At 44.6% G+C, this 12,778-nt stretch overlaps 1 protein-coding gene across 1 annotated transcript; it reads left to right on the top strand.

The window, feature by feature from the left end:
• The first annotated feature begins 1,311 nt into the window (after window positions 1–1,311).
• Window positions 1,312–3,653, top strand: LOC121802610 (malate dehydrogenase, mitochondrial-like). The gene is made up of 7 exons (XM_042202291.1): window positions 1,312–1,620; window positions 1,916–2,089; window positions 2,189–2,357; window positions 2,452–2,513; window positions 2,599–2,720; window positions 2,924–3,041; window positions 3,282–3,653. The coding sequence occupies exons 1-7, from the start codon at window positions 1,372–1,374 to the stop codon at window positions 3,420–3,422; spliced, it is 1,035 nt and encodes a 344-aa protein (XP_042058225.1). The 5' UTR covers window positions 1,312–1,371; the 3' UTR covers window positions 3,423–3,653.
• The last annotated feature ends 9,125 nt before the right edge of the window (window positions 3,654–12,778 follow it).

A 12,778-nucleotide genomic window follows, 5' to 3' on the forward strand; every position in this document is an offset into this window, starting at 1 on the left:
ACTCTTTGTTAATTCGCCGTCTTGTGTCAGTATCTCCACCACTACCACCCGCACCACTACCATTAGCCATTTTTGGACCACGAATCAAATGAGAAATGTAGAGAGAAAGAAGAGAAACTCGTTAATATAAATTGTGCAAATGAAATGAAGTGAAACGAGCCATATATATAGAGTTTTGAAAAAAAAAATAAAAAATTGTTCTCGTCCACCTGGACGTCCGTCGACTCCCCACAATAGCGAACGAGAGAACGGACAACCCGACGGACGTCGCGCATGACCGCGGACGACCTCTCATCCGTCTGAGACGTCCGTCGCCCGCTCGTCCGCTCCAATAGTGGACGTCACTGACGGACGAACCACTCACCGGTCGGACGTCTGTCGGAACGTCTGCCATTGTGAATGCTCTCATTATTTCAGAATATTCGAAATACATAAAAAAAGGATATGAGAGCATCCACAATAGCGCCTAGCGCACCGCCTAGCCGAGCGCCGGCGCTAGGCGGTCTATTGCAGCCGCCCAACGATTTTCGCGAAAAAAAACCGCCTAGCGCTCGGCGGTTCCGTGGCGCTAGGCGATCCGCTAGGCGCTATTGCAGCGTCCGGATCGCCTAGCGCACCGCCTAGCGCGAATTTTTAATTTTTTTTTTGTTTCCGAAACACTATATATACGCGACTTGCCCGACATGCGCCAAACGGAAGCTCATATTCGACTCTAAAAGGATTTAATTGAAGAGTTATGGGCACGGAGGACTGCACGGCAGTAGTTCTTTTTGTTAATTATGTAATTTTTTAAATTAATGTACTTTTTAAATTTTAATAATATTATTGAATTTTCTCGTATATGTATCGTAAATTAAATTGCGTATTTTGTGTTATTGTTAATTATTTGTTTTATATAATTTTGAGTGATGTGGCTATTGATGTGGCTGAGCTATTTATGATGTGGCTGAGCTATGGCTGGGTTTTTTATGATGTGGCAGGAGGATTTTTAGTGTTGATGATGTGGCAGGAGGAGTTTGTGGCTAGGCTATGGCTAGGCTATTGATGGGCTATTGCTACTGTGGATGGCTGGAGGAAGTACGTACAGGATATGGATCCTCTGCTGTGCAATTTTGCACAGCAGGAGCTGCTGTTTCTCACAGAGGAATAAAAAAATCAAATAAATTAAATAAATAAAATAAAATAAATATATATTATTTTATTTGTGTATTAGAAACAGCAGCTCCTGCTGTGCAAAATTGTACAGCAGAGGATCCATATCCGTACGAAAGTTATCGTGAATATTCGAAATATAAAGAAGAAATTGGGAAAGTGGGCGTATACTTCGAAGTTGTAAATTACTGTTTCTCTTTCACTCTCTCTCTCTAAGCAATGACGGCCGCGATTTTGAGATCTGCTCTGAGGAGGAGCGCGGCGGCGTCCTACTCCTCGAGCCGTGGCTTCGCTTCATCGCCTGGCCAACAGCGGAAGGTCGCGATTTTGGGCGCTGCCGGTGGTATCGGACAGCCGTTATCGCTTCTGATGAAGCTGAATCCGCTGGTCTCCCACCTCTCTCTCTACGATATCGCCGGAACACCTGGCGTCGCCGCTGACGTTAGCCACATTAACACCAGATCTGAGGTTCTTACCTTCTCCTCTTCACTTAATTGCTCAATTTTGCGCTTATTCTGTTTTGTAGGGTTTAGACTGTAGTCGATTGTATCTTTTCTGCTGTTTTTATTTAATCTTTTTTTACTAATTAGATATTAAATCATTTGAAATTGAAAATCACCTCTATGACCTTGAACTGTGTATCCATTGCTTCCAACTTTTTACTTACCTTTTTGTTGATTTCTCAACTATGATTGAATGATAAGGATTGCTTACATCTGCATTAAACATGTGTTGCTTTCTTCTTTGCTTGTCTTTTGCATAGGTGAGAGGATATGCTGGAGATGATCAGCTAGGGCAAGCTTTGGAAGGTTCAGATCTGGTCATTATTCCAGCTGGTGTGCCGAGAAAGCCCGGCATGACCCGTGATGACCTCTTCAAGATCAATGCCGGCATTGTCAAATCACTTTGTGAGGCAATTTCCAAATATTGCCCCCATGTAACATCCCTAACTTTTGTTTCATAATCATTCGTTGCTACTGAATTTAGCTTGTTATGATTGTAAAATGGTCTGTGTGGTGTTTTATTTTAAATTCAGGCTCTTGTGAATATGATAAGCAACCCTGTGAATTCAACGGTTCCAATTGCTGCTGAAGTCTTCAAGAAGAAGGGCGTATATGATGAGAGGAGACTCTTTGGTGTAACAACTCTTGATGTCGTTAGAGCCAAAACGTTCTATGCTGGAAAGGCCAATGCCAATGTTGCTGGTATGATTGTTTCTTTATCCTGTAAAATGCTTCTTCATTGTTATTTGATCTGTTTTTCTATTTTTGCAATGCCTAAATCACACCTTATTTGCAGATGTTAATGTACCTGTTATTGGTGGTCATGCTGGAATTACTATTCTCCCCTTGTTTTCACAAGTACTACATCCACACGAATCTATTTTCCCATTTCAATCTTGCAGTAGTCGCTTATTTGAGACTAAAACTTACTGTTTTTGTATAGGCCACACCATCAGCAAATCTTTCAGCTGAAGAAATTACAGCTCTTACTAAAAGAACACAAGATGGTGGGACCGAAGTTGTTGAAGCCAAGGCTGGAAAGGGATCAGCTACACTTTCAATGGCGTAAGTGATAGAATCTACTTGCTTTGCATTATTCTTCTTATATATTGGAAGACTGGATTTTATTCGTATGATATTACGTTGGGATGGAGAGGTTTTACATGAATATGCTGATTGTATTCTGTTGAATGCAACTTGGTCATACTCTTTTTACGGTACTATGCTGATTGGATTCTGTTGGTCTCACTACCCAATGAATGATGCAGGTATGCTGGCGCTATATTTGCCGATGCTTGCTTAAAAGGACTTAATGGAGTCCCTGATGTGGTGGAATGTTCATTTGTGCAATCAACTGTGACAGAGCTACCTTTCTTTGCGTCAAAGGTGTGTTGATTTATTTTAATCTAGGCTAATCTTGGCATATTGTTACCACACATTTATCTAACCAAATGCATAGTGCACATTTCATCTTGGGACACTTATGGAGTAAGTCAATACTATTTGTATTCAAAACTTGGTGTTTGTACTCCACCAGCCTCAAATGGATATAGAATATTTTGAATATACTATCTCCAGTATGAATTTTGTGCCTATGCTATAACAATATCTTGTGGCATCTGACAGGTGAGACTTGGGAAGAATGGTGTGGAAGAAGTTTTGGGTCTGGGTCCTATGACTGATTTTGAGAAGCAAGGACTGGAAGCTCTAAAGCCTGAGTTGAAGAGTTCGATTGAGAAGGGAATTGCTTTTGCCAATACCAATTAAGAAAGCCATACTAATTCAGTTTTGGAAATGTTGTGGTGTTTGACGCCACAAGAGAAGTAGAGAAGTGTCTTGCTCACATTGCATCAATAAGGGGAGGAGTGTATTACCTGCAAACAATGTAATCTCTCTTTGAACCAAATTCTACTTCCATTGGTGTCAAGCTCAAGCCCCTTTAATTGAGTGTATTTAATCTTTTAAACTCTTTAATAAATGCAGGCTTCGGACTCCTAATTCCAAACCTATTGAATTTATAGAAATAGCACATTAGATCACTAGAATGAATGTGAGTTCCGCTCTTGGTGCGACATACCAAGAGGTGGTGCACATGAGATGTTTGAATGCAAATTTTTATGTTAATGTCTGATCTAGAAATTGAAACTTGTATGATCGAATATAGTGAATAATTATAAGCTCTGTCCCATGTCTCAACTCAAGTGATTGGCTTTTTTGGCTGTTGTTTTGTGAAGATGATAATAAATAGTAAAAGTGGAGAGAAAATAAAGTAAGAGATAGGATAAAATAGAAGGGGTTATATATGCATTATTCTATTAATTATTTTACTTTTCCTCCATTTTAACTATTTATAATCATTTTTTTCAAACACGTGCCGAAAAGTACAATAATCACTTGAGATAGGACAGAGGGAGTGATATGTTTAAATGATTATTTTTCTTTAGAAAATATTACTCATCCATGATTATTTGTTTGGTACACTGAGTTTTAAGAAATGTGAGTTAAAATAGGGATATTGGCATCTAATATCACAAAATATTTCAAAAATTTATTTTTATCCCTAAACTTTGATCTTGATTAATATTCCCTCCATCCCTTAAATTTTGTCACATTTTTCCATTTTCGTTCATCCCACAAAATTTGTCACATTTTACTTTTTTCCATTTTTGGTAGTGGACCTCATATTCCATCAACTCATTTCAACTCAAATTTTATTATAAAACTAATATATAAAAGTAGGACCCGCCTCTACTAGCTCTTTCAACTCACTTTCCATTACATTTCTTAAAACTCGTACCCGATCAAAGTGTTACAAAATTTAAGGGACGGAGGGAGTAAATATCATAAACTTGGTGACAAGATCTAGCTATATTTCATTTGTTATTTGTTATTACATCATATCAGTAAAGTGAGGCGGTTCACCTTATCGCCTCACACAAGAAACACACATCAGATCAGACGGCCCTTGGAGTGCCAGGTGGCAGCCATCGGCGAGACTAGGTAAGTGCAACGGGTAAGCAGGCCTCGCAGATGTTTGGGCATTCACATGGGCTCACAATAAAACTCATCCCAACTGGGTTTGGTCCATAATATCCAACACTGAGGCTGCCATTCTTGGAAACAGACTATACAAATACCTGTGAATTAATTTATCTTTTGTATGAGCCATGAGGAGCTTGATGCGCAGGATGTTGACCGAACAAGCTCCATTTATAACTTGTGTTTGAAGATGATTCCTCATGAGAAATTTTTCTTTTGCAAAGATTTGGTTGATGGCTGCACAATTTGAAATACACAACTTAAATATTGATCGAGCCCGGAAAATATTGGGGTCTGCAATTGGCATGCCGTGCCGCAGGAAGAACGGATGGCGGAATGGCCCGAGAGAAGCTCGCCATGACCGGCAGAAACTGTCAGAAAAGCTGAAGATAGCTCCTAGACACGAGCAAAAACTGTAAGAGAAATTGAAGCTGACTCTTATACGGGCAAAAACTTTCTAGATTAGCTACTTGATGGTTGGGCGAATTTTTGATAGTAGTAAATGCAGGTAATGAATATAGATCACGACACAAGGAATTACGTGGTTCGATTTACTGAGGTAAATCTACGTCCACGGGAAGAAAGGAGGGCAAGATTGTATTGCTTGATCTGGTTTTCCAGCTTACAAATACAGACTTGCTATATGATATTTGATGTCTAGAGAGCTCTCTTTTCTCCTCTATCTGATCTAAGTTCTATTTATACATTGAACTAAGATCGTGGCTTGCATCACCACTAACTAGGTCGTGGCTTGCATCACCACTAACTAGGTAGTGGATGTCGTGGAGGTCATGAGATCCTGCATGGGTCCACTATCTCTTTGTTTGGTCCGCTATCCTGCATGAGATCCTGCATGAGTTGACACCACTAAATAGATCGTGTAGTGGAGGTCGTGGAGGTTCTGCATGAGTCCACTATCTCCCAGTTCGGTCGAATACTGAGACCGAACTTCTGAACTATTGCCGAGCAGCTTTTGCCGATCTGAGAGTAGAGCTTGATTGGTCGGCTTTTACCGAGCTGTAGGCTGGGGCCGAACTCTTTGGTAATGCCGAACTGATTGGTTGGCTTTTACCGAGCTGTAGGCTGGGGCCGAACTCTTTGGTAATGCGGCTGGGGCCGAACTCTTTGGTAATGCCGAACTGATACTCTTCCTTGGGCTTTGGGCTGATGGGCCGTCACTGCTATTGGGCTTGTTTAGTACGTACCCCATCACTACCCCCCCCGAAAAGCGAAGTGAATCACTTCGGCGAAGCGAGTCACTTCGGCATTCTGGATAAAGGTACGGGGGAGGCTGACGTCAGGGGACGTGCCTTGCGCGTGACTGCATTAAATGCGACAGTAAAATCCGGCCGTTGAATCCTGAAAAGGTGGGATTCGAAACGGTGCGATGATTTTGAAATCTTCTCCGAATCTGATAAATACGTCCTTTCTTCATCATTTGAACACTTTTGCTATTGCTTCTTCTGCATTCTCTCTCTTTTGCGTAAAAATTTCCTTCCACTTTCAAGAATTTCTTCAGAATTTCTTCAGACTTTCAAAGAGTAAGAACCATGTCTTCTTCTTCTTCTTCTGAGTCAGGTAGCGGTAGGAAAGGGGGTAAGGGGTCTTCTAGCCGGAAAGAATCCGGGGAGAAGACCGTAGAGTATTTTCACAGCATCTTGAGTAAGGATACTGTGATATCCTTACACGAAAAATATTTTTTTCCTGGGGAGAAGGTTGCGATTCCCGACGACCTTCATAGGGCTGACTCGCCGCCGGAGGGTTACGCCACCGTTTATGAAGCCGGCTTGGAATGCGGGCTTCGTTTCCCTCTTCCCCCTGCCTTTGTAGAGCTGCTAGATTTTTTTCAACTCCCTTTAGGTCAGGTGACTCCGAACTCTTGGAGGCACTTATCGGCCTTTGCTGCCGAACTGCGTAGGCTAGATAAGGATCTGTCTCTGAGGGCAATCCTTAATTTCTTCCAGTTTAAGAGGAAGGGATCTTGGTTTTACTTGATCCCTTTACAGCCCTTTAGGGCCTTCTGCAAAACCAAGTGGCCAAAGTGGCAACATCGCTTCTTTTTTTATAATAGGACAGCGGCTCCGGGCTTTCCCTGGAGAGGGCCGAAGTCCGTGATTCCTCATCCTCGGTTAGAACCGTTGAACGAGCTCGAGGGCGAGCTCAATAAGATTCCTATGATTAGGAAGCAGTACCTGGAGTCTGAGCTCGTCAAGGGCGACTTCGTGTTCGACTCCTCGTCTTCGGACGAAGAGACTGAGGGTGAGGACTTCTTTTTTGTGCCTTACTGCTTTTGTGGCGAAAACTAACCTTGCTTTCTTGCTTTTTGGCAGTGAACTTGCTAAATAAGATTAGCCGCAAATCCTCCGAGCTTAAGGAGTCGGAGAAACAGAAGGCTACCAGCTCGGCGCCTGATGCCGAGAAGAATCCGAAGAGGCAAAAGACCTCTTCTTCGGATCCAAAAAAGCCGGAGTCCACTTCGGCAAAGGGGAAGGGGAAGACCCAGAAGCCCCCAAGAGCGCCAGAGAAAGACGTGGTCTTGGCGCCTCCTTCGGAACATATCTGTGAGCCATTTTTATGGCCCACGGACTTCGCCGAGGTGAATTCTCTTCTTGATTTTCTGGCCTTGCTTTTTTCCTGTATTTTTTGTGGCCCCTCGGTTGACTTTTTCCTTTTTCCATTTTCAGAGGAACGATATGCTCTCCAAGCTCGTCGCCGTTGAACTCTCCAAAGCGTCCAACGATTATGCTGAGATGCAGAGGAAGTTGGCGGCTGCTCGTCACCAGGCCGAACAGGCTAAGGCAGACTTTGAGAAGGCCAGAGCTGCTAGGATCTCGGCCCAGGATGAAGCCCAGTTTGCCAAAAACCAGCTCGTCATCCAGCGAGAGCAGACGAAACGGAGGGATGCTGCCGCCGTGGTTGCCCAAGGGGAGGTTCTCCGTGCATTCGCGGAGAAACTCTTTCTGAGCAATCAATTTTCGGCCTTTGTCGGTGATCTGCTGAAACTGATGACCGATAATGCCGAGCAGGGGCCCGAAGTCGTTCTGCCGCTGTACGGCCGAGAGATAGCAGCTCGTCTCCAGAGTCTGCCGCTCCTTGAGGAGCATGCTTCGTCCTCGGTCCTGCTTTCTGCTGACCGAGTTCGTAGTTGCCGAGCTGACCGGGACGAGAATATGGAGGCTATCTTTGCCTCCTTAGGGCCAGTTTCACCCGCTCCAATTTTCCACGGAGAGGGTGAGACCGAGCAGCTTGATCAGCAGACCGGAGACAGGCAGGCCGAGCAAGAGGTGCTGCTGATCGGTGATGGGGGCACCGAGCAGGCTGGGGGGAGCAGGGAGGCCGAGGCTGAAGCTGAGGCAGACAAGGAGAAGGAAGCTGAACCTCACCGAGGAGCCGAAGACGAAGCTGGCGGAGTATGATTTCGTCTCCCTTCTCTTAGTTTAGTTTCTTCCTTGTAAAATGGCCTTGAAGCCCTCGTGTAAAAAATTTTTTTTTCTTATGAATGAAAAAATTCTTCTTTCTGCACTTGTGTCTTCGTATAGCTTTTCGTACTCTCTTTTACTCCTGTTGTGGTTTACTACCTGCTCAGTAAACTGAAATGCCGAACTGACATAGGCTGCTTTGTATTCTTAACTCTTAAGGAGCTGGAGGTACTTCACTGGAAGCGGCTGTACTCTTCCGCTTTAGACGAAGCTGAGAAAAAAGCCATAGCTGACCAGATGAAGAATGACGAACTCTTGGCTTGTTTAGTGAAGCTGGAGGCCGACAATAAGGACTTAGAGTCCGAAAAGAAAGATCTGGAGGCCGAGCTGAATACTGCCGTCGCTGAGAGGACTGCGTATGAGGATTTCATCTGCAGGCGCGGGGGAATGACCATCTCTGAAGTTCAGGAACGAGTTGACGAACTGTGGGAGGAATATCATGTACTCCGGAGGAACAATGCGCTGGAGAGCTCGGCTTGCCAACAAGTTGTGAAATCATTGCGGCGCTGGGCTTCTCGGTACGACATCGTTCTTTCCCGGCGTCCTTCAATCGAGAGATTCCTTAGGCATTTCCCGCCAACAGATGCTCATACTCCAGCTCAAACCTCTGATCCACTTGCTCAAAATCCTACTCCAAATCAGCAACGAACTCAGGAGCAACTGGAAACGTCAAGACGAGAACGGACTCAGGAGCAACCGGAAACGTCAAGACGAGAACGGACTCAGGAGCAACCGGAAACGTCAAGACAAGGACGGACTGAAGTTCGTAGAGGAGCTGTGATTATGAGTGAGCAAGATCAACAAATGCTTCGTGAAGAGACTCTTCGCCGCCGAGGTGCCAGAACTTCCCGGACTCAAGGAAGAGGCGGTAGGTCGATCAGAGCATCTCATCGACCTGCTTATTCTTCAGCTGCCCGGAACGCCCGAACTCGGCTTCACGAGGATTTTTTGAATAGGTGGCTCAACTTTAGCAACCGTGGACAGTAGAATAGTCCTTTGTAATAGCGTAACGCCTTCTCGTAGGGCAGCGGAGTTGTATGCCGAACAAGTTTTAATAAATGAAATCTTCATTTCGCTTCTATCACTGCGTATTTACAGCTCAGCGAAAAAATTTCATCGTGCTCGTCCTCGGTCTTATGAAGTAAACTTCTTTGACCGGACTCGTCCTCGGTCTTATGAAGTAAACTTCTTTGACCGGACTTGGTCCTCGGTCTTATGAAATAAACTTCTTTGACCGGACTCGTCTTTGGTCTTATGAAGTAAACTTCTTTGACCGGACTCGTCTTTGGTCTTATGAAGTAAATTTCTTTGACCGGACTAAGCTTGTGTCCTAATTTGGCGAGTTTTATCGCTCGGATCGGACTTTCCCTTGTCCTAATTTGGGGATCGGACTTTCCCTTGTCCTAATTCGGCGAGTTTTATCGCGTGGATCGGACTTTCCCTTGTCCTAGTTCGGCGAGTTTTATCGCGTGGATCGGACTTTCCCTTTGTTGCAGTTCGTTTCAGACGAACTGCTTGTTTCTTAAGCTGAATTGTGGTCTTGTATCCTCCTTAGAAGCTTGGACTCACAATCGTTGGCTTATATATGTTCTAAAAAGGGGATCAGCCTTCGAAGAACAAGATACCTCAGTAACATTTGTAAGAGACGACACGCACATAGACAGACAAAACGCACATAGACAAACAAAACGCACATAGACAAACATGAAAAACAAGTAAAAAACAAAGAAAGCACATACCCCTAGGACCGAACTAGACACAAGACTGACTGACCGGACTGTCTCTTACAAATGGAACTTCTTGAGGTTGGAAATGTACCATGTTCGGGGTACTTGTTCTCCTGACATGTGAGTCAATTTGTAAGACCCTTTGCCGAGGACTTCTGACACCCGATATGGACCTTCCCATGTGGGTTCGAGTTTGCCCAGCTTTTCTGCTCGGCTTACTTCGTTGTTTCTCAAGACGAGATCTCCCACTTGAAATTGCAGCTTTTTCACCCTTTGGTTATAATACCGGGCTACTTGCTCCTTGTACTTGGCTGCTTTTATGCAGGCCAATTCTCTTCTTTCTTCGGCCAGATCTAGTTCGGCTCTCAGTCCGTCCTCATTCAGTTCTGAGGAGAAATTTAGAGTTCGGGGACTGGGTACGCCGATCTCATCCGGAATCACGGCTTCAGTGCCGTACACCATCGAGTTCGGCTCCGGTGTGACTTCGGTCATTTCGCCTGCCTCTGACTCCGGCTGCTGTGATTGCTATGCTTGATGGTGCCGATCTGATTGCTCGGCACTTTTAAGCGCAATCTGCAAACACTCGCTCTTTTTTGATCACCTCGGATGACCGCTATCCCTCCTTTAGTGGGGAAGGAGTTCGGCGAGGAAGCCTCTGATCGCTATGATCGGGCTTCTTTTTGTCTTCTCTAGATGAGCTGTCTAAAGACCGTTTTCGACGGTCTGCCTCATCGGCACGAGAAAACTGGTCCGCAATGTCCCACATCTCTTGAGCTGTTTGCGGACTGCATTCCACGAGCTTTCTGTAGAGAGCTCCGGGCAGGATTCCATTTTGGAATGCCGAAATGACAAGTAGATCATTGAGATCATCTACTTGTAGGCATTCCTTGTGGAATCTCGTCATAAAGTCGCTGATCTTTTCGTCACGACCTTGACGTATAGAAAGCAGCTGAGCCGAAGTGCTTCGGGCTTCCGCTTTCTGAAAGAACCTCCTGTGGAAAGCATCCATTAGATCTCGGTAAGATCTAATGCTGCCTTGGGGGAGGCTATCGAACCACCTTCTTGCGTTCCCGATAAGCAGCTCGGGAAACAGCTTGCACATATGGACCTCATTGAGACCCTGGTTCGCCATGTTATACTGATAGCGTCCCAGGAAGTCATGAGGATTCACTAACCCGTCATAAGTCATTGACGGAGTTCGGTAGTTCTGTGGCAAGGGAGTTCGGGTGATATCGTCCGAGAACGGAGTCTTCAATGCTCCGTACATGGCGAACCCGACATCTCTTCGGTATGGAGGAGATGGAGTTCTCCTGTGATTCCGGTACCGAGGATGAACAGGAACATGTCGGGGTTGAGGATTCTTCTTCCTGGAAGACACGGCACTACTGCGGTAGTGACTTTCATGTCTGGATGAGGAGGGAGAATCCACCGTTTTCGTCTCCGGCTTTTGGCCCTTTTGCAGGAAAATTAAGAACTCTTCCTGCTTCTCGGCCAAAAACAACTTGACAGCCTCGTTCAAATCGGGCTGCTGGGAAGACTCGGTGCGATGAGTCTTTGAGCGGCTTGTTCCTTCTCCGTGATAACTGGAAGTAGATTTCTCCCGAGGCTGTTTTCCAGACCTGCGGGCTGGACTAGCTTCCTCATGGTTATCACGGACGGAAGCACGGGTATTATGTGATCTGGTATGCATTTTTTTGGTGGAAGAGGATCAAAAACTCGCTTTATCACAAATTTGGTTCTCTGTTTCCCACAGACGGCGCCAGTGATGGTTGGGCGAATTTTTGATAGTAGTAAATGCAGGTAATGAATATAGATCACGACACAAGGAATTACGTGGTTCGATTTACTGAGGTAAATCTACGTCCACGGGAAGAAAGGAGGGCAAGATTGTATTGCTTGATCTGGTTTTCCAGCTTACAAATACAGACTTGCTATATGATATTTGATGTCTAGAGAGCTCTCTTTTCTCCTCTATCTGATCTAAGTTCTATTTATACATTGAACTAAGATCGTGGCTTGCATCACCACTAACTAGGTCGTGGCTTGCATCACCACTAACTAGGTAGTGGATGTTGTGGAGGTCATGAGATCCTGCATGGGTCCACTATCTCTTTGTTTGGTCCGCTATCCTGCATGAGATCCTGCATGAGTTGACACCACTAAATAGATCGTGTAGTGGAGGTCGTGGAGGTTCTGCATGAGTCCACTATCTCCCAGTTCGGTCGAATACTGAGACCGAACTTCTGAACTATTGCCGAGCAGCTTTTGCCGATCTGAGAGTAGAGCTTGATTGGTCGGCTTTTACCGAGCTGTAGGCTGGGGCCGAACTCTTTGGTAATGCCGAACTGATTGGTTGGCTTTTACCGAGCTGTAGGCTGGGGCCGAACTCTTTGGTAATGCCGAACTGATACTCTTCCTTGGGCTTTGGGCTGATGGGCCGTCACTGCTATTGGGCTTGTTTAGTACGTACCCCATCACTACTCGACATGAGTCAAAACTGTCTGAATTAGCTTCTCGACACAAGTCAAAACTCTTAACGGAAAATTGAAGTGCTCATTGACACGAGACAAAACTGTCACCATAAAATGAAGAGCTCTTTGATACGAGCCTAAACTTTCAATGATAAAAATGAAGAGACCCTTGATACAAATCTAAACTTTCAATGATGTTAAAGAGCTCCTTAAAACAAGCCTAAAACTTTCAAACATAAATGAAGAGCTTCTTGAAACGAGCCTACACTATTTATCAAATTGAAGATGGTGCAAATGCTTAATACTTAAGTTTTAACTTGAGGGGGAGTGTTGGAAGATTTACACAAATCACAAAGAAGAAAAGACTAGATTTATTTATATTAATCACTACACGGCTACAACATATA

This window comes from Salvia splendens, chromosome 5 (genome assembly GCF_004379255.2).
Source record: "Salvia splendens isolate huo1 chromosome 5, SspV2, whole genome shotgun sequence".
Lineage (NCBI taxonomy): Eukaryota > Viridiplantae > Streptophyta > Magnoliopsida > Lamiales > Lamiaceae > Salvia > Salvia splendens.